We start from the raw sequence: 22633 nt of genomic DNA, 5'->3' as shown, positions 1-22633 counted from the left end.
ATGCATCATATTGTGTTGTATTTCATTGTTTTTTAAAAGGAATGCACAAAAGGTCAATGAATGTAGACAAATAATTTATTTTTTACTTATTCATTATTTTATGTACACTTGGCATTTTGCAATACAGTCAAAGGGAAACAAATTAAGTGCAAAGCAAGATAAATATTATAGGCTGACTATATTTTAACACATTTCTGTCATCTCTGAATTAGCAGACACTGACAACTCAGGGAGAACATTAATTTCAACTTCTTTATAATGGCAGTAATGGAGTAAACTGCACAACACAGTATTATGACATCTTAAATGATACAGCAGAGCAGAAGAAAACAGGCCTAATTTCCTAAACAGAAATCATTGGTTAACTTTTAAAGATACAAAGATTTTATCTTTGAATTAGCAATATAAGGCATTAGATAATTTCTGCATCACAGATGAATTCCTTCATTAATACAGGGCTAACATCTCTGTTTTGTGTGTGTGTGTGTTCAAGTCAACCCATACTTCATAGCCCAAAAGCACGAGTCAAATGAGGAGGAGTCAGATATCCATGCCGGAAGTGTATCTGCAGATACAAACACCTTTGGGTTTGTACATAGTTGCCTAAGTACAAAAGAAAAGCATGAGTCTCAGGGAGGAATATTAAAAACAAATATAGATGTTAAGAGTGCTCGTATACTAAGAAGAGCACAAAACTGAAAATGGGGCTAATTACTGATTAGGGGCACAGACAACAGATTTGGGATCTAAGACTGCACATACACAAAGAGCTCTTGGAATACTGACTATATTTAGGACTGTAAAGGAGTGGATGTTAGCTTCATGAGGCAATGCAGCTTAAGATCAGGAAAACAGTCCTGAAAAACACATCTGAGAACTGCTGCCCTTCCCTCCAGCTTAGTTTTGCTAACCACTGCCTTCACCATACTTTAAATATGCTCTTATTAGCCTTTCTAATCTAAACCTTACCATATCTGTTTGGAAGGAAGGATCTTTTTGGGGGAATTTACTGAAGTCAGTTAGGACCTGAATGTTCTCACGTGTTCACAGTAGCATTTTATACTTTAGGGCTTGAGCCACCACCATGAGGTGCAAATAAACAACCTCATTTTTAGACATATTTGTGGCACAGTACTGAGATAAACTATGTAAAAATTAAGAAGCTTTGGATCACAATCAAGAGTGGCTATCCTCATTTATGCTAATTTGAATTAAAACATTTGCACAATCAACATGCTCCCACCTGCTGCTTGTTATTCTTTTAATTGAAGCTAAATGCCCCCTTCCTTCTGCTGGCTTTAATAGCCAATTTGGGAGAGTGAAAAAAAACCCCAAACAATCAAAAGGACAACTACTAGAAAACAAGCAGTTTTCTAGTTTTAACCAAGATATTTCGTAGGAGCAATCAGATTCAGTTCAACTAGCAAAGCAAAGCAAGTGGTGGCATTTGGTGGAAGCAAGTCAAGCTAGGAGACTAATAGAGAGCACCAGCGGATAAGCAACCTCTTACTCTGAATCCACTTGTGCTAGCTTCCAACAGAAATTTTATTTGGTCTGTACAGAACTCTGCTTTTCCAAAGGTCAATTCAAGACCTCAATTGAAGACTAATCTGATCTGAATTACCCTATAGAAGAACCTATCTACTCAGTGACAGGAACCTAGGAAACTAGCATCCTAACTTTAGTATCTACTCTAGATATTTAAAATTCAATTATATAAATATCCTCCAGCTACAGAAAATGTGCTTAGAGGCAATTATCCCTTTTGTCCTTCTCAACTTGTTATTGCAAAAAGGTGTAACTTGCTTCTGGTGCTTACAGGCATAGCACAGGTATTTACGGATAGAGTCTGGAACTATTCCCTCTATTGCTGCTCTTCCACCTTTACAGAAATTAGTTTCTTTAAAGGGTAATGCAATAGGAGTTTCTTGTTACATTACGCAAACTCCTACTGTGGCAGAAAATGGAGTGTACTATTAAATCCTAAATACAATGCAAGCATTTTGTTGCTGGTTATGTGATGGGGGCAGGGAGAGACTTACTATGTTTAAATGAATCCAGGTGCTGAGTTTAGGTATTTAACTGTGAAAGTTTGGAGATACCCTTCCTTCTCATCTGCACATATGAATAAAAGTGAGCAGGAAATTTCCCCAAGCAATTCACACACCCCACTTCCAGAAATTAGGCCAATCTCCATGACCTCCAAGTCCACCATTTGCCTAGCAAGGACATGAATGTAAAATGCCACAAGATGCTGAAGAGCTGAAGTGGCTTTATGTTCACTAACAAAATCCAGAAAGATCATAATCACATAGATTTCACTATGACAGCTGAAGGGCACCTGTAATTTTCTGTATGCCAAAGTTAAATCAGAAAGTGCAAGGTAAGCCTGTGAACACACCATTTCCTGATAATTTTAATTTACTTTTAGCAAAAAGTAACTATTCCAAAATAACTTCAAGCATAGACTAGCCATTAGTTTCCAAATCTTAACCAAGCTAGCTATTTCCTCTGTTCATTTCAGAATAGTATGTGCAAAAATCTGTGGCACTGCCCTAAAGAAAATTTTAGAGAGACCAAGGTCTGATAAAAGGGAACCCGTCTTCTGATGCTGAGCAGACAACAACTCCCAACAATGGCAAAACAGTAAATATACAAAAGATGGGAACTCACCATGATTATACATGGCACCTCCCTGAAACACTCAGACAACTCAGTGTTTTGTAAACTTGGTCCTCTTTTTCACCTGAATTTTCATTCATTCATTTGACACCACAAACAGGTAACTGCTACACTCAGTTTCCAACAGAGTAAGCAGAATAAATGTCACATAAACCATGTCAATCCCAATGCAGTGTAAGGTCTATGTAAACAAATACTAAACATACACAAATGGAACTATTCCTAGTGTATTATAGACAACTCAGTTTTAACCAGAAACTATTGTCATTGCCCAAGAACAGGGTTATTCTTCTTAGTCCTTAGTGTAACTTTCAGGCTTTGGAGTTCCAATCACACTTCCATAAAACAGTCGTGTGTTTTGTATGCTGGCATGTTGAAAACATTACCAAAATTTTACTCCAGTTAAGTTGGATTTAGATTTTCCTGCTAACTTAAATGGAGAGATATGTTACTTCTGAAATAACAATACAAGATTCTTGTGTCTGTTCTCAACATGACAAGTTCCTTATGACAGGTATTCTTCCTTTTCCCCTCTCCCAACCTTCTTCAGCAATCAGTACAATGAAGCAGAAAAACCAACCACAGGTGTATCTCAGATCATAGAACAAAGAGATGAGGCTGGAAGAGGATCTCTGGAGGTCATCCAGCCCAGCCTCCACCAGCTCAAGTAGGCCTCAGTAGGGCACCCAGTCAGCTCCTAGGATGATGAGTATCTCCAGGGATGGAGACTCCACAAGCTCCCTAGGCAACCTGTCCCATAAAATGTGTCATCTTGTGTGTTTCGGATTGTGCCCATTGCCTCTTCTCCTGTTCATGAACATCACCGAGAAGAATCTGGCTCCCTCTTCTTCATTCTTTCCCTCCATCAGGTATTCCTATACATTGATCAGATTACCCTTGAATCTTCTCCAGAGACTTTACCATTTTTACCCCCAAACTGCAGTTTAACCTCAGAAAAGGATCAGTTGCAAAAAACCTCAGCAATTAAGTCTTACATGCACCTGTGTGTACATGCATGAAATAGTTTCATTAAATGACAAAAAAAAAAGATTTCACAGTGGTAAGCAAAGTAAAAATATTTTAAGTAGTTGATAAAAATGAAATTAAGAGACATCGTGACTTACTGCACGAACATGTACATGAAAAGTAAATATTAAGAGCATCTAAATGGTAAATCTTGATTTAGAAGTATGAACGTGTGATACTATGTGGAAAGCTATGTTTCTGGGAAAGGTAACAGCTGATCTAGAGCAAGGCACTTACTTTCTTCACATTTATAAATAGCTCTGGCTACCCTTCCATGAGTTTCCAGATGAATCTGGGTAAGTCCCCTTTTTTCCTTTCTCAACCTTCTTGAAATTTGCATTTCTTCAGAATCTAAGGAAAATGAGCTTTCAAATAGTTGAGGGTATTTTTATTCTTTTATTTTTAGAAAAGGTGAACAAAACATGCAACAGAAAAACTTAATTCCTCCCAGTGGATGCCCTTCAGTTTACGTCTGTCCTAACTGCACAATTTACTATCCTTAAATGAAAACAAGACAAGAAGAAAACAGAGCTATGTAACTCCAACAAAAGTAACAGTGTTTAGTTCATTAGCTGAAAAGGAAAATCTCACCACTGCCTCCTATTACAGAGGCTGCATCTTCTTAAAGAGACTCCTCCTGCTGCTGCCCTTCTCTGAAGCTCATGAGGATCTGTAATATGCAACACTCATTTATTTCTCAGTCCTTCCAAATGCCAGTTACCATAACTTGTCCTGTGCCTGGTAACATTTATTAAAGAGCACTTTCTTGTATTTCATGATCAAGTCAGAACACTAAAAAACCACAGAAATCATCCTCTCAGTGAAGGACTAATGCCTTCATTTGGGAAAAAATGTTGACTGCATCTGACACAGTATGTGTAGATGCACTAAACCAGGGATTTCCAGTCTTGCAATTTCAAAAGCTACAACTTACAGAATTATTGTTAAAGAGAAATAATGAACATGTAAATAATTTATAAAGTCGCTCCCATAGTCCTCATAATAAAATGCTACATTTTATCTAGTTTTTGTAAATTTACCAGTCCTGCTGATATGACATGGGAAATATATCCCATAAGATGCAATAACTACACACACTACAAACCAGGACTTAGCACACAATTTTTGCAAATGCACAGTGGGTAACATTTCTGATGACAGTAGAGCAGTTAAACTACTCAGTCTTAATTATAGCAATATGAAACATTATCAAAATAGTGGCAATACATTAATTATGTTTGTGTGTTCGCTTCATGCATTTACAGAACGATACATACTGCCAGATAGGTACATGAGATTTTGGAATGGGGAAAGGGGATGCATTTCCAAAAAGAACCCTAAACTCAAAAGCCAAATAAACTAATAAAATAAAATGAATTATATACCACAGGTATTAGCAAGGGGCAGAAGCTGATCCTGGCATTAAGAAAACTCCTCAAGGTTGTCAGAATTTCTTTTCTTTTGCTTCTCTCTGGATGGAATTTGGAGGGTTTGAAGGTTTAAGGATGGATGTTATTTCAGTCTTGTTTTTCAAGACAGGTAATACAGCACTGGATGGAATTAATCTCAGTTTAGTATCTAACCTGAGCTAAATCACAGCTTCCACAGTCTCCAGAGAGGCTCTCTAGAACATGATTCATTCTACTTTCCTTAAATGTCTGCCTGAGGAGATTGATAACTCTCTAGAGGTGCCCAGATTCCTCCCTTGAAGTAGATGTCTAACTTTCAGAGAACTAACATTCAGTGAGATGAATTCTGCTCATTGTGTACCATGACTACTGGACATCTTCTATCTGGAAAACTTAGCATAACAGCTCTAAGGAAATACAAAGGTTTTAGTAGGTTTTGTTGTTTTTTCGTCTGAAACTTGGACCTCCAAGTACATGGGGAACTATAAGGTCCAAACTCCCATGCAAAACTGTTCTATGTAAGTCATGCTCACTAATGGACTTATCAGGTGTGTACAGTAATTTCACGACTATAAGGCGCACTCTTTTGACTAAAATTTTCCCCCAAACCCAGAAGTGCGCCTTATAGTCCAGTGTGCCTTATCTGATGGACAAAGTTCAAAAAATTTGCCTACCCGGAAGTGAGAGCTGTGAGCCATGGGGGGAGCTGGCAGGGCCATGGCTGCCAGGTGGAGGCAGGGTGGAGTGGCAGCAGGCATGCCTCGGCCCCGTGGAGGCGGAGCCGCCCCTCCAGAGGCACCCCCCGGCCCCGTGGAGGTGGCACGGAGGGGCAGTGGCCATGCCCCGGCCCCGCCGGATACAGGCAGGCCTGGGGGCCCGCGGCACCGCCCCTGTTGGATGGAGGCGGCATGGAGGGGCCAATGGCTGTCGGGTTGAGGCGGGGCCGCGTCCAGCAACCGCGCAGAGGGAGCTGGGGGCGGAGCCTTGCTGCAAAAAAAACAGGTGCGCCCTATAGTCCGGTGCGCCTTATCTGAGCTACAAAGTTGCGAGTTTTGCCAACCCCCGGGGGGTGCGCCTTATAGTCCAGTGCACCTTACAGTCGTGAAATTACTGTAATTTTAAGAACAGAAACCCCATACATTTCACAGAGCTATGTAGCCCAACAGCTCAAAATTATGAATACAACCAATATACTACTGAATTAAAGCTTTGAAGAGTTAAGAAGATGCTTTAAAGGGTAAATTTATCATACTAGTTTTTGAAATTACACAAGGAATGACACCTCTACCTACAGGCCATCCCACATCAATTTCATACAGAGGGTATGGAAGCCCCCCTTCAGTTTAAAAACAAAAACAGTTCAGAGCAAACCCCTTTTTTTGGACATGTTAGTCATGTTTTTTTAACATTTGTTGCCAAAGCACATCTTTTACAAAGCTTCGGAAAGACAGATAATCAAATCAGAGGAGTAAACAAAGGAATATCCATAACAGCAGAATTTAGACAACATGACTGAGGGACAGTCTAGTGATGGAGATGACCCAATTCAAGAGTAATAAATTCCTCCAGTGGAGGAATTGGCATAATTAATTTTGGGTTAAATGGTATTTAAGTTTCCCTCTATATGACTGCTTCACAAGGAGACAGTCCACTGTAATTATCGGACTTTGCATTCACTCTTCCTACCCTGTAACACCTCTCATGAGCAAACAAACCAAAAAGGCACTTTGGCAAAGCAACACTGGAAATCCAGCACATCTGTCCAGGCTTTTCCTGATGCATGGGTGGAGATGAACTCAGTCTCCAGGTGAAACATCTTTTGCTATTACCTTAACTTTACAAAAGTAACTTCTGCATGAAAAACTTTGAGATTTATACATATATGTTTATGTATGTACACACATAAAATCCATATATACACACAAATATCTGTGTATATATAATTTATGCATACATATGTATAAATAAATAGACACACAAGTGCAAGATAGCAGAACTAAAGACACAGCGAGCTATTCTTGCTTCTTTGTGACATGTAAGGAAGGTCTAAAAGCAGGTTGTTTTCTTTATCCTACAAGTATTACAAATGTCAAGTCTGGTCTAACTTTGTTTTACTGGAAGACTTCTTGGACTTATAAGGCCATAGCTAAAAGAGCTTCTTACTCTCTGACTGAAGGTTGAAATCTGCAGCTATAGATAGAAGTAATTCCCAATCATTTCTCTGCTCTTTGAATTAATTGTATGTTGGCAATAGCTATGTTTTAAACAATCCAAATAAAAAGTCTTCAATTTATCTTCCAAGTGACAATAGAGAATTCCTAAAAAAAGCCAACAATTTCAAACACAAGATGCAATATAAGAAAGAAAAAATCCTTCAGTGTTAACAAAATTTCGATTTAAACCTTTTTTAAGCTACCTAAAAAGCAACAGAGAATGAAATTCTTTACACGTACATGATCACAAAAACACTTATTTGATTCACTGATGAGAAGTTAAACTGTGTTATCTACCAAGTTTACCAGTTTGAAGGCACAACGGCTATCACTTCATCCACATCCCATTCTATTTACAGTGAAAAACAAACAAAACAGCTCTCTAGAGGAAAAAAAGGAGATAAACACAGAACAACCCCTGAGAAGTGAAATTTTACAACAAAAATATTTGTTTTGAAACTCTGTTCTTTGTAAACTCCCATTATCTGTACCTGTGTTCTCCTGTAACTAAAATAATAATGTTAAATCCTCAATTACAATGAAAAATACAGACTAAAAAAAGTTAAAAGTTCACAGAAAAACAAATTAACCCAGACATGATTGAGAGAAATGAGGTCTCCCAGAGAATCATACCAAAGCTGACATCTTTCAGTGTGGAAAAAAATAGTAAATCAATTTAAAGTTCTCTGACAATGCCCAAATTTCTAAAGAAGAAAAAAATGGAATAGCATAAACTAGTTGGAAATCCCATAGTGCCATCTGTGTGGAGGAAAAAATATCAAAAAGCCAACTGTGCATGCCCTTCTTTGGATCTGAAATTCCCCAGAGATTCAGCAAAATTTAAAAATCTGAAGAACTAGGTCTTTCAATATAATCAAATAAATGTTCTGTATCTGTTTCATGACATGGTTTATAAAGTATTGGCACCAGCACAAAGAGTTCAAAGCAGTCATTCAGGAGTCACAGAGATTGTCAGATTTTTAGCAAATTGCAGCAGTCCTCTAGTAGCAGTTGGTTATTTACTGCATGAACTGAAGTGTTCTTTGTCACTGATCTTCAGTACAATACTGTACTTCTCTCAGACAAAGTATTTTTCTTCTTATTCCAGTCGGTAATAAGTGCCATCAATATAAGAATAACAGAACCAGTATCAAAAGACAGTGTGTATTTCATGGTCTATATGCAACAATGTCCATATATCAACAATGTCTCAAAAAGGTAAAATTTGAAACCAAAGCTGTACATGGCAACATACTCTAGCAGTGGTATTCAAGGGTAAAAATAAAAAAAAGAGAAAAGCTTCATCCAAGAAAGTGCAAAAGAAAAGAACTTCCAGAAATTGTCCATCAACACAGTTTTCCTTCTCCAGAGGTTAAGCAGTCTTAAAGAGAGAGTGCAATAGTACTTTGAGTTACTCTTGGACAAACTAAACAAAACAAAAACCCAAATAAAACAAACCCAGTTCTAAGGTTTGGTGATCATAAAATCATCAAATCATATTGCCCTTGTTTCAAACCCATTATATTTGCTGTTTTACTGAACAAAGGTGCTTGTTTTTATACTTGACAGTAGATTTGATGCCAGAGAAAGAACAGTTGCTAATGCAATACCTTAAGTTCTAGTTTTCACGGTACTCTGCACAATAACCAGATGTATCACAAATCAAGTCTTGACCATGACAGAAATTTGAAAAAGAAAACTAGTCTAGAGTTTTCTATGCATTACCAGTTGTAATATTTAGTAGCTGGCTTAAACTTTGTATCTCAATACCAAGAAGCAGTTATTAATTTTATCTTTCACTTCTGCTTTAAGTTCAGGTGGTCCAGGTTCTTGCATTTATTTGTTGTGCTGCTTAGGTTGTACTGTGAAACATCACTACATTTATTTCAGGTGAAGGAAGGGAGAAAACTGTATCAGATACAATTCACTGCCAAAACTTGAGGAAGACAAAGTGCCTTTTCTATCTCTTCTTATATACAGTTAAACTGGTTTTAACTAATAATAGGCCAGATCATGAAATCTTATGCTGCAGGCCAAACTAGAATGCTACAATATCTGTGTATGTATATACAAATACATATGTATACATTTATATATACACACACAAACACATGAGAAGGAAGCACCCATATTTTCTTTACTGATAAATATTGAACTTCTGCTTTCACCTGGATATTAACATAGTGTATTGTGTATAACACCCTGTGAAGGGACATTTAAGAAGACATTCATTTGCTTCTCATTAAAGCCAGACATATGGCTAGTATTTAAAAACATGCAGTGCCACCAATTAACAGAATAAAATAATTCTTAGGTACAATATCAACTTTTAGAAACATAATATATTTAAATGTGTTTTACCCATTTGTGTAGATAATTAATAGTTTCCACTTTTTACAGAGGATTTATATTTTCCTTAAAAAAAAATCAGCACAAATTTACAGGAAAACAACTCTGCCAAACGAGTCCCACAGCAGCATATGTATGGAGTCACTGGGTGAAACTCTTTTTTATGAACACATTAGGAAAGTTGGCATTCAGTTCTAGCACAACTCTATTATCGATCTGTGAACAGAAGGACACATCAAGTAAAGAAAGATCTTTACAAGACTCCAGCAATTTTCTTAGAGATGCAGGGCTCACCATCCTCGTTCCTGTTCAAAAACAAAACAGAATTGTAAAGTTACCAAGAATAATGAAGGATTTTAAGCTGTTAATACTGTGTCATGAAAAAATGCTACTACAACACAACTTTTATCTAGATTAGTTAAATTAGTTTTTCAATTAAAAGCTTCTCAGAGACCAATGTGGAACTTTTACCTTTAAAAAGCCTAGTGTATTTTCTTAACTGCTTAAGTCACCATTGTTTCCTATTGGGGGCAACTTTACAACTTTGAGGGGGATCTCCTATTACACAAGCCAGGTACCCAGAGCCACAAGACTTCCTAGGGACCAGATGCTGGGCTTAGGCAGCAGCATGGAATACTACAGTCATGCTCTCAGGGCTCTCTTGTTGAGCACACAGACCATGAGCACAGCAGACAAGCGATCGGGGCATACTTCAATTCCAAAGGCATCAGCAAGGCTCCCAGGGCTCTAGAGCAAGTGTGGGTATTACACACGTGTAGGGGCAGCTGTTCAAGAGACTGCTGATCATACATACATGTATGTATAAAACACACTAGTTAAACCCTGCTAAAACCAAAGCCACAGTGACTGAACTCCCAAGTGTCACACAGGGTCAAATCAAGCACAGGATTCAGTCAGAAACCAAATAAATCTATGTTTATAAGCACAAATCCACACACCCATTACAGCTGATGGACTCCAGACAGTCCAGTCCATGGTGCTTAGCACATGATTCATCTGACTGGGCACTGGGGTGTGAGCCAGTTGTCTGAAGTACTCAGTGCCCCTTGGGGACCTTACACCGTGTAGGACATCCCCACACAGCTGGCAGACAGGACACTGGACCCAGAGGAGATTCATGCCTACAGGAAAGGCTGGAAGCCTGGCAGGTTACTCTGAGCAAGTGAACTGAACCTGGGTGTCTACAGTGGGCTAAACTGCTCATCAAGCTTTCCCCCTAGAGAGTCTAGATATCCAACCCTACATCTAGTTCAGGATTTTGTCTAAGGCCAGGGCCAGTTATGTTCCCTACACTCCTTATCTCCTCTGCAAAAAAAGAAACTGATTTTTAAAGTAGTTTTTTGCTGGTGAATCTTCTCAATTCCCAAAAATTAGAATTTTAGGGTTTCTAAAGTTATCTTTCATGAATTCAACTACTTTTCTGAATTTCTTCATACCAACAGCTCCTTCACATGTTCCACAGTTCAACTACACAATGTCAAAAAAAAAAAGAGAGAAAAAAACAAACAAAAACATCCAGCCTATTAATTGCAATAATTAAGGTGCAATGAAAGAAGCAGTGAGATCATTCCTAGTTCACTATTTCTAAATCATTCATACTCCCATCCACATCTCTTCTGCTTCCCCCAGGCCATCTGTTTTACACACTCCCTTGCATCTGAAAACGACCCCTGTTGGGTTGTTTCTGCACTAATTTAGTACTTTTGAAACTGGATGACCAGAACAATACAGTGCACTGAACACAGTCAGTAATTTTATAATGTCTTATGGTGCTTTCTCCATTTCTTGTCTAAGAAACCCTAATTTTCTCTATTCCCATTAGAATGATGCTGGGCAATGAGCTGATGTTTTCCAAAAATTGTCCACAGGATCTCTTTCCTACAAAACAGTAACTAATGGAAATCCAGGCCCCTATTTACAACTACTTTGCACTCAATTCAATGTTTTCTTCCTGCTTTATCACCTGCTTAGTAAGTATCACAAGATCATTCTGCCATTTTTGAGTGTTTAATTCTTCAGTTTAAGATTTTTCTGCCCTGAATACCTGTGTGTTACCATCTGGCATTATTCACCCCTCTGACAGGATTACTTACACGCAGATCAGAACAGACCCTTGGTGACCACAGTAGTTACATAATTTCACTCTGAAAAGAGATGATACTCTCTTGTCCTCTGTTGTCTCAGAAATACTCATAATCTAGGAGAGGACCTAAGTTACAAAAGCAGCACTACTTTGGCTAAAGCTTTTGAAAATCCAATCTTCTATGGATTGGAGTAGTGCTCACAATCACCAAGAACTCTAAGGAATTCTGAAGGACCGGAGAGGCAAAGCTAATACTATCCTTGCTGGGATGCAGCTCTTCTTCAAAACATGGTAATGTCCTCTGAATGTCCACTGTCTGACTTTCTCATGGCTGCCACTTGTTCACACAGAGCAAAAGATGATCTTACTGTTTTGTAGCTCCTAACCCAAGCCCTTTACAGAAGGTTGTGCCATGTTTGTAACCCTGCATTACTCTAGCACCGAGGCTGATTAAAGAGACAGATCACACACCAGAAATAAGATTTCCAGAGCCCTGTACTTGAGCTCATTTAGAACCACTGCATAATAGCATTTAGTCTAACAATTTATTATTGTTCAATGTATTGATTTGTTCAAAAGCTTTCTGTATTGGCATTCCAATTTAAGGCAGCTTTCCAGGCTAATCTCCTGGAAAGAATGGCTCTGATGTAGCAGCCTGCTTGATCCCCTCTGCCACGAACACAAATGGACACACAACAGCTCTCCTGCAAAAGCCTTGTATTGGGGTGAGCCTTCACATCTGTACTATCTACTGAGCTCAGTCACTCCTAACACATCAGAAATACAGTATCATTCACCTCTAGCCAGTGGTTCCTTAATACTTAATACTGTCTTACTGTGATTCTGTTTCACTTTCTAGAGTTCATCTTCCTATTTTCATTCTCTGAACAGGATTCAACCTCAGAAAGACTCCAGATGGTTTCAGTAATCTCCAGTACTCTTCTGCATAAGCAAGGGGATATTTAAATGTGGTCTTTGATTATCCTATGTTAGGCTCTCAGATTAGTTGCTTTGAGACATAATTGAACATCACCCAAGGACAGTCTTTGCTATCATGCCCCCAAATTTTATCTCCTCTACAGAGAGAAGTGCTGCATTATCACTGTGATTTTTAACTCCCTTACAATTATACAATCACCCCCATCAGAACTGTCTGGTGGTTCATGCAACAGTCCCTAAGGCTTTACATAGAAATTCTGTAACATGTTTTATTCACTCACTTAATTTGATCATGAACTTTACAGTATCACTGTTCTACCATAAGGACTTGTTCCACCATTCCAAATGCAACTCTAGGAACAACACATTATGCTACAAATCTTTTTTTCCTCCAAGCCTTAAAATTGCTACTACATCAGCACCTTCATCTAAACCCAGCCTCATTTATGCATCACAGCTTTTATGCTTCATGATCCAAACGTGTGTTTCTACAAAAATTCTAGACTTAGATGCCTAGCCACAGATTTTTTTTGTGTAGGATGTTCTTCATTCCTTCCTACCTGAACTTTGATAGTTCTCCTACCATTTCATCCAAGACTTTTAATAGATTTGCAACTAAGTAGGTCATCCTAAATTGCATGTTTTATTGCACATGAGTTTTTTTCCTCCTCAGACTTAAAACTTTATGCTAGGAAATACCGTTTTCTAAAAGCAATCCAGTTGGGGTTTGGTTATTCACACCACAGGATAAATGAACATCATCTGTAGTCTTACTTTTATTTATACAATGCAGAGGTAGTGATGTATGTATCTTAAAAGCCCATTCAAAAGCATTTCAGAATTTTAATACAACATATTTTCCTTTGCTTTTGAAAGACTGACAATATAGCCTGCTAGTTAATTACTTCTATAGTGCATTTTTCTTCTAGAGTTTGGAGGTTTTTGGACCTTTATTATTTACTACAACTTCTCCTCATGGACTAATCAGCCATTTCTCAGAATACATACATAACCAAAACATTAAAATCTGCTATTTAATTTGTTGTTCAGTTAATTCTCTGGTATCATCCTTGTAAAAGGCACCTCTGAATAATGATCTCTTTCCTAGAACATTTAGGTTTATTAGCTGTAAATAATTTAATTTATATCCATCATACATCCAAATCTTTAAATTCCATAGCTGTTTAGGAGACTTGTGCAGGACAGCTACAAAAACTGCAGAACCCAAATTTCTAGGGCAAGCAACACTACTACACACCAAATAATATTTCAGAGCACCAACCTTGAAAATAACTAATACTATTCCCTCAAATATTCTTTCTTTTCTTTGCTTTCTTCCCCTAGACCAGCCAAACTGGTCTTTTATTCAATCTATTGCACAGAACTCAAATTCAAAATTTTAATGTGCTACACATTTTCATGTTTGAATTGACTAACTACGTGTTGATGTTCTCAAGATAAAGCTGAAAACTTTGACAGCTGGCAAGGGGGCAGTTGGGTTTTCTGTTGCTCAGGAAGGTGTGGGAGGTGTTGGAACGTAGATAGGAATACATGAATTTTGTGGTAACGAGGGTGTCTACTTTTCATTACTCTTTTTGTGCAGGACAGAAGCAGTTGAAACTTTTGGGGAGAGAGGTTAATACGATTTACTCTTCACCCTTGACAGCAGCTGAGAACCCCATAGCAAGAGAACTAGGCAGTTGATGTGACGTGCAAGAAAAGCTTTTGGCACTGTAAATTCAGGTTGCCATCTGACTTGTCACATTGCTCAATGCTGATCACAGTATGAAGACTAGTTTTTTAACTAGTGGTCTAGAGGTGTCCACTTAACTTTTGATAGCACTGGCTGATGCACTGCGTCACTACAGAACTGTCAGATGATCATAGCTGGATCATTCTGACAGAGGGTGGAAACATGCCATGTCAGTCAGTGCAAAAGATGTGGGCTGAGAAGGAAATGATACTTGTAAGCAGGCAGTTCAGGATGCGGTGGGTAAAAGAAAGCTCAGAACTAAAAGCTCGAGAGAAGCACATCCTCATGCATTCAGTGACACACACCACGCTTCCTCTTCCAAACTTATGATACAGCAGATATGGACCAGTCCATGATTTTTTTAACAGAAAGTTACTTTCTATGTTTTACACAGCACAAACACAGCCTGACATCCAACAATGCTTTAGATGGGCCAGTAAGTATACAGAGTCCTTGAAAAACAGCACTTTTCATCTTCTACAGAGTCCTCTGAATCTATAACAAGGAAATTGGCAAACAATTATGGTAAAGAACAGATTGGTAGCAAGCCTCAGGACCTATCACCTTAAAACAGCATCCAGGCTCTATATAACATGCATTTTTCACCCCTTACAGTTCAACAAGATTTCTTTCAGAGGCTTAGACTCCTCCACCCCTGAAGTTATTGTGATGATAAATAACCTATAACTGAAACAAGAAGTTTTCTCTGACAAGTTTATAAGTTCTAACAACTGCAGAGAGACACCAGTATAGTATCTTCAATGTTAGTGACTGTAGTGAAGGGAAGACATTCTGACCCTTACTTAGATAAGTGCTTGTATACAGCAAAAAACCTCGCTTTTAGATAGCTTTGTTGAAGCAAAAGAAGTTCCCTTACATCACACAGTGCTAACCTAGCAGCAATGCCTCTACACCCTTCACAATGCATACACAAGCCAGACATTTCTTTGCTTGGGAGATGACAAAGGATATAATGAGAGCACCTTTCATTCGTTCACATCACAGAGAAGACCCACTGTTCAAGGTTACTCTTGCAAAGCTGAGCTCTGACCTCTTACAGCTTCAGACCTGTTGTCACATTTCTAGTGAAGGAAAAAAACATACTATGCATTTATGCAGCTTAAAGTAACAGCATGGCCCTGTATCACAAGCCCAAAGTAAGAGCACCTTCAGAGATTTATGACTTGGTACTCTCGCACAGTGAGAGACTCACTCTTTAGTTCAGACAACAGAGACTTCTGCACTGGCAACACCTGGCAACTCTGCCTCCAGATGACACCATGCAGTTCTACTTGACAGCTCTTTGTTGTAACCACAGACTGTAGTGGTTACTATATTCAAACAAAAAAGAATTAACAGTTTCCTCACTGTTGCCAAAAAAGCAGGGTAAGACCCTCAAGTATATAGTATCACCTTGTAATGACTGTTTGCAGGGGAAGACAACATTTTTTTCACCCTACCAAGTATTTCTCTGAAAGAGGAGAGAAATAATTTTTTGCAGATTATTCATTTTGCAGGTAATTCAACTGGATATCCCTAGAGGGGATTCATGCAAACACAACATGCAGTCTCACTGGAAAAGTTTGACTACAAATCCACCTGACTCAGGAATATTGGTAAGCACACAGGGAGCAGAATACACTCCTTTTCCACTTTCATGTTATTAAAAAAAAAATCATTAAGATGTGAAATGTGAATTAAAATCTGAATTCAAACATTAAAGAAATGTGGCAGCAAGCCTTCACCGCTATCAGAGAGGTAACAGAAGTAACAGACTACCACAAGTTTAATACAGCCAAACCATTCTTTGGGGAGCCTCTGGTGCAGTAACCAGGTCTGACCACTCTGTGTGACATAAGGCCATTGTAACAGAAACACATGGAGGTGGGTGCTCAGGGGCATGTAAGTGTTTCTGATAAATTCCTACATCATTTGGAAACTTTCTGTGTCTGAACAGGGCAGTATGCCCCTGGTAATTTAGCTACAAAGCAAATTCTCTTGAAGACACACAAAACACAGCACCCCTGGGAGGCATAAACAGAATGTATCTACAACTTGTACTAGGTGTTGAGGTTTTTTCTGCTCATATGTCTTTCCCATGTTGGTCAGAAGGCAGCCCTCTCAGTCAGAAGTAAGTAAAACTCTTAATCATTACAGAAGAGTGTACTGGAGTGCCCATCTGAAGCCACACGGTAAACACTTTGAAATTATAAATGCTGATAAGAATAAATCCTTAAACTTGCTGGGAACATTATTCACATTGATGGCTCACAGTTCTTTGCAGTAGCCCTTTCAACCTAAATGTAGTATTTTCATTACAATTATTAGACACCAGAAGTACACAGAGTAACTACTTTATCCTCTTTCGTTTAAATCTTCGTTTTTCAACTAACCTGTGAAACTAAGCTGGTAAACCATGAAGAATTTTCTCCCACACTGATGTCACAAACATCCCTGCTGTCCTACATTATTATAAAAAGAAAACCTCATATGCCACCATAAAAGAATAAATTCAGCCTCACACAAAACTACACTTCTCAAAGTCCTTACTCAAGAGTTCAAAGTATATTTACTTTAGATCTCTAAAAATATTTTCAACTATGGAAGCTGCAGAGGATTAGAAATTTCAGATTTGCTATGCTTTTTGACCTTCGTCACTTCCTTCCCACCTTACTAGAAAGTCTATTTAGGTTTTGCTTTTAATCACCCTTTCATCTCAAATTCATTTACTGATAAAAGCGATGAAGAAATTCAGTATTGCATAGTATACAATATATATTATATAATATATAACAAATATTTATCGCACAAAAGCAGAATCTGTTTATTGATCACAGACCCATGCTATAAATCTACTTCATCACACTTCACAGAAATAAAAACACAAAAAAAACCCAGAAAGAATGATAAGAAACTGGATCTGATAATCAAAAGAGAAAGGCTTCAGTAAAAAATCCTGATGGTCATGAAAATAAAAGTTAGTGGAAAAAATCTTGCACTTAAATTCCAGTTTAAGCAATTAATACTCAGCAAACTACACAGTTGGTAAAAATCTACTGAAATCAGACAGAATTAATGCAGTGAGTAAAATGTCCCTTTTTTCTTCATGTGCTAAACCATAATTTTAAGAAATAATTATTTAAAAAAACATGTCTAGAAGACAGTTTTGTCTTAGGACTCCTTTTTAACTGAAAGGCTTTTGAGACACTTGAAACGAACACCAACATCCCCACATTCTCTTACCCAATATATCCAGCTGCCGTAAGTGCGTACAGTTGGCAGCAAGCTCCTCGATGTCTGTGTCACACACAGACCTGTTGGCCGTAAGGAAGAGCTTCTGCAAATTCGGGAGTTTGCGAGCAAGGTTTGTGAAGCAGCCTGTGCTGCTCTGCAGCGTAGGACACCAACCAAGGTCAAGTTCTTCCAAAAGCTGGCAGCCCGAAGCCAGCTCCGCAATCCCATTTTCAGTTATGTTTTTACATCTCCACAAATCCAGACTGCGAAGCTTCTTGCATTTTGCTCCCATCATGCTTGCTATAAGGTCATAGTCTTCAATCTGCAAGGAAAGCAGACACTCGGTCATGTGCAGCATTGTTCCAGATATACAGAGGTGTTTCAAGTTTTGCTTCCTAACACACATAACACATCTGTCTTAAGAATTTGTCATTTCTATATTGTTCATTGCATGGTACAGTGAGATCTAATTTTAAAAAAGACAAAAATAAAACTAATTTCCTATAAACCCCGGACACAGCTGTTTTTAAATTCACTTAATACTGAAGATCAAACTGCATCAAAAGTTGTCTCTTTGAAGATACATTTTTTTTTCACAGATGTTTCCCCCTTAAAAGAGGATTACAGCAGCTTTTAGGACCACAGAAAGTGCAACTACTGAAGAATGATTGAAGACTGTACTTATTTCCATTTCAAGTTGATCTGTTGCTGCATCTCCTTATGAAAATCTTATTAATTACTTATTAAGTGATTATGTATATAGAGAATGCCCAAAACCCTAGAAAAAGGCTGAAGAACTCTGAGAAAGCCTACAAGCCATTTTAATCCTTCTAAACTAATACATAACCCTTAAACATATGACCAAGCTGCATTCATCTTGGACCTTCCAAAAGAGTAGAGTCTTGTAGCAACCTTGCATTTAACACACCTTTGTGAAACAAACCCAGATTGGTTCCAGAGCAAGTGCACGCACACGCACACACACACACACATACACACACACACATCCTGCATGGTCCAAGCACTCACCATGACACAGCTGCCCAGGCTGAGGTGCTGCAGCTCCGAGCAGAAGTTCAAAATACTGAGCAGGGCTGTTTGCTGCCACAGGGGAACACATCAGAAGGAAATACAGAAAGTGAAACAAAGAGAAGAGGTCAATTAGACATTAAAGGCTGTCACCACGTTTCCTGAAATACAGCTCAAAACTCTTTTACAGGTGCCTCAAATGCCACTTAATGAGTCTCTGGGTACTTCACCCATTGATTGGCTTAAAGAAATGGTAATCGTTACAAACCTTTAAGGAAGTCACTTTGGATGGGGTTCTGTGCTGCCCTGCAGATACCCACACACCACTGACCTATCCGCTCATTTCCCATAGGAAAGCTGATGGAGAAGTGCAGCAAGATCAAATAACAGGCAAGGCCAGCCTGCAAACACAGAGGGCTGGCGACACACCAGGAGAAGAGGGCAGGCTCTGACATTCCCTGATCAACTGCAGCCTGATGGAACTGCCAATAGAGCTGCACAGCATCAGGGCTGGGCTGGGGACTTTAATGTCAAAGGCGGCTCCGTGCTGACAAGGATGCTGACAGCCATTGAGCACTTGTCACTACTATCAGGTAGACTGAAACAGATATTATGTGTATTTCACACTCCTGTTCCTGCCATTTAACGCTGCCATTCTTTGCAGAAAGTAGTGCACATGGCTCAGCCTGAAATTGGACTGCAACATCAGATGCACCTTACAAAAGTGCACAGCTGGTCTGTTCCACAACAAAGGAAACTTTACAGATTTTCACCTGTGTTTCTAAGATACAGAAAAGATCCTTCTGCATTGTCTGTAGACATATTTTGTTTTGTAGTTGGAAACACAGACAGTGTGAAAAAGAATATAATCTAGGATTCACATCACAAATACCTGTACTTAAAACATCACTTAATGAGGACTTTGTGATCTATATGAGCTTTAAAACAGGACTAAGCTCCACAACACATTAACAACAAAAATATGAATTTCTACAGGATATACAAAAGTTTCTAACAGGAAAAAAAAAAAAAACCCAAGCAAATACAAGTGACAAAGCAATCTACAGCTATTAGGTGTAATTACAACAAGAACATTAGTCAACAATGTTTGTATGCAGGGGTAGTATAATTTATAGTTCCTTTAAATGCAAAGTTACGTGTTTTCAGAAAGTTTATAGTTAAATGCTTTACTTAGTTTCCTCAGTTTGTTACATTCCAATTGAACTTGGTAGAAATATGATCCTTTGCTATATCACCAAGAAGACCCATCTGATTCCTGGAAAGACCGGCAGACAAAAAAAAGGGACATAGCACAGGGTATTCACAGAAACCTTATCAGACATTTAATTTAGGTGTCTCCGAGGAGCAATTATAAACACCCAATGCTTGACATGCATGGAATCTTGACTCCAGCTTGGCCTTCTAAGATTTGATTTCCCAAAGGCAACTAAAAGTAGATGCTAAGAGTAAAGCCTTCCTCACATATATCTTGGTCGAAGTCCTACAAAGTCACTGTCCCTTGCTTGCTTCACTTTAATTCACTTTTTAAAGGAAAAGGTAGCTAGGGAATGAAACACAAGCATTAAAAAGTCATTATTCAAGAGGTTAAGAATATTTTAAGGTTGTTAAATGTATAAATATCCAATTCATTTTAAACTGAGCACTTAACAAGCAAATGGTTCATTTGGATCACTAAAGAGGAATAAACAACTCAAAGAGAATGAGACATAGCCTTTCTATTCAACTCAGTGAAAGCTACGAGCTTCAGAACCTAAGCAGATGCACAAATTAAAAACAAAATCCCCAAACCCCTGTCTGCAAACCTTAAATATCAAGAGCTAAACAGATCAGTTTCTGACTGCACACAGAGCTCCAAACAAGGTTTCTGCAGGCATTCAGATGTCTTCACAGGAAAGCTGAATATAGTGCTGCAATCCACCAAGTCTTTTAGTAATGGTTTCCAGATTGGAATTTAAACACTGGCCTGAAAGGATGGGCAACAACAATCTCTTCCCTAAATTGACACAAACAGTACAAAAGTGAATAGTCATTCTGAACAGCTTGTAAGATGTGAGATCAATTCTCTGCTTCTTCAGAGAGGGTTGAAATAGAGAGGAAGACTAGTACTCATAGTTACCTTGATACATAAATTGAGCTCTATGTGTTGACTTCAACAGGAATGTCATGGATCTCTTGGAGTACCTTTTTAGTCCCTCTCTTTTTTTAAAGACAGTCCTTCCTGTACTGTCACGCACTGAATCTAAATTTCCAAAGGTCTTCTCACAATCTATTACTTCAGACCATCATTTTAAAAAACAAAACAACTTAAAAAAAAAGTACTAGAAATCTGAGTAAGAGAAGGGAGCTTGTAGAACACCATGTCATACCATCACAAATCACGCCAAGTCAAGCCCAAGAGTAAACAACTACATACTCAACATTCATTTTACTGGGTAGATTAATTCCTCTTCTGGGGTGCATACATGCCCACACACAGCAAACCAGATTTCCTTCAGACGCAGTGTCTCTTCTTCTGTAACTGAGGTGGGCTTTGCATATGTCATGTAAGAAGAAACAACCCTTTGTGCATGCCTAGCTGTGTTTCAGTCAGTTGAGAATCCAGGTGGCAAAAGACATGAAAATAGCAGGAGAGAATGGCAGCTCACAGAATCCATATGCACTACATATAGAAGGACTATCATTGTAATAACCTGTCTGTGTCAAGCCATCTGTCAGTACAACAACATGGGCGACAATACTCCTACTTAAGCAAAGGAGAACAGCAAGGCAATCACCCGATCCTGGAGCTGCAACACAGGCCAACTTTTAAATGTTAGACTGCTTTGCAAGAGGAGCTAAGAGGCCACCTAAACTCTGGATACACAAGCTTTAACTTGGAGTCTAGCTTCACTTTCTTGGCCAAGCAGATAGTCAAAGCAAAGACTATCCATATAACAACACTCTTCAGCCTAGTAGCCATGACATATATTGTTTGGAGATTTTTTGAGTTTTCCCTGAAACAAAGGTAAAGTTTATCTTTGTACCTGCTCCCTTTTAAAGGCATTGAGAGAAGAGTGGATGATTATAAAAACCCCAAAATACACTAACAAAACCCACTCTGGAAACAAACTTCACCTAAGATTTACTTTTGCTTAGTGGAATCATGGCTTCAGTGGTCTAAATTTCTTTTACCATGCAAGCCAGAACAAATCCAACCAAAATAATCAATTTTTTAAAGATGCCACAGACAACAGGAAAAGCTCAAAGTGGGCGAATAAAATGGTCTGCCCTGCCCTCCTTTCCCAGAAAGATGTTTTTACATGATGAAAACATACAGTTAAGAAGTTGTTTTCAGAGAGGAGACTTTGACGTCAAACTGATCAGAAGGATATGACAGTGCTGCTAAACACAACTTTATAGAGCAGATTTCAGAAATATTTTAAGGCATAGTAGTTAGTCATAAACCTCAGAAAAAGGGAAGATGGCCTGAAGATTCTCTGAAATCTTTATATATGGGTAAAACTAATGTCTATCAGAAAGGACATCAACTGTCTGATCCTGGCTTGAACAGAGATGAGATTACCACTTGAAACCCTACTTTACCCCCACACAAGACAGGTGACATGTCTGTCCAAAAATCAAAATTCTCCACTCTGCAATACACACCTGGAGACATAATAATACTTACTGGAAGACAGTTATTTGCTGTGCACACTTCAAATAAACAAATAGTATTGGATGAAACTGTATCCCACTTGTCTTTTTAAAGGCCTTGGCCATCACACAAGTTTTGACTTTGATGTAAAAGTACTGCTGGTTTGAACAGACAACCCACCAGCAGAGAAACCAAACACTGGTGCCAGAGCAATACACTTGGCAAGACTGAATCTTGCTT

At 38.5% G+C, this 22633-nt stretch overlaps 1 protein-coding gene across 6 annotated transcripts in view; it reads right to left on the bottom strand.

Annotated features, from left to right (window-relative positions):
• Positions 1-5782: 5782 nt before the first annotated feature.
• FBXL4 (F-box and leucine rich repeat protein 4) overlaps positions 5783-22633 on the bottom strand; it is a 57149-nt gene continuing 40298 nt past the window's right edge. For all 6 annotated transcript variants that reach the window (XM_033055880.1, XM_033055877.1, XM_033055882.1 and 3 more), the window contains exons 7-9: positions 18739-18810; positions 17719-18031; positions 5783-9984 (exon numbers count right to left, since the gene is read on the bottom strand). In XM_033055880.1, the coding sequence (XP_032911771.1) occupies positions 9821-9984; positions 17719-18031; positions 18739-18810 (549 nt within the window). In that variant the 3' untranslated portion in view covers positions 5783-9820. The remainder of the gene's footprint in view (positions 9985-17718; positions 18032-18738; positions 18811-22633) is intronic.

The sequence above is a fragment of the Catharus ustulatus genome, chromosome 3 (assembly GCF_009819885.2).
Source record: "Catharus ustulatus isolate bCatUst1 chromosome 3, bCatUst1.pri.v2, whole genome shotgun sequence".
In the NCBI taxonomy this organism is placed as follows: domain Eukaryota; kingdom Metazoa; phylum Chordata; class Aves; order Passeriformes; family Turdidae; genus Catharus; species Catharus ustulatus.
The sequence above is the reverse complement of the archived record's forward strand: the minus strand, read 5'-3'. Positions and strand labels throughout refer to the sequence as shown.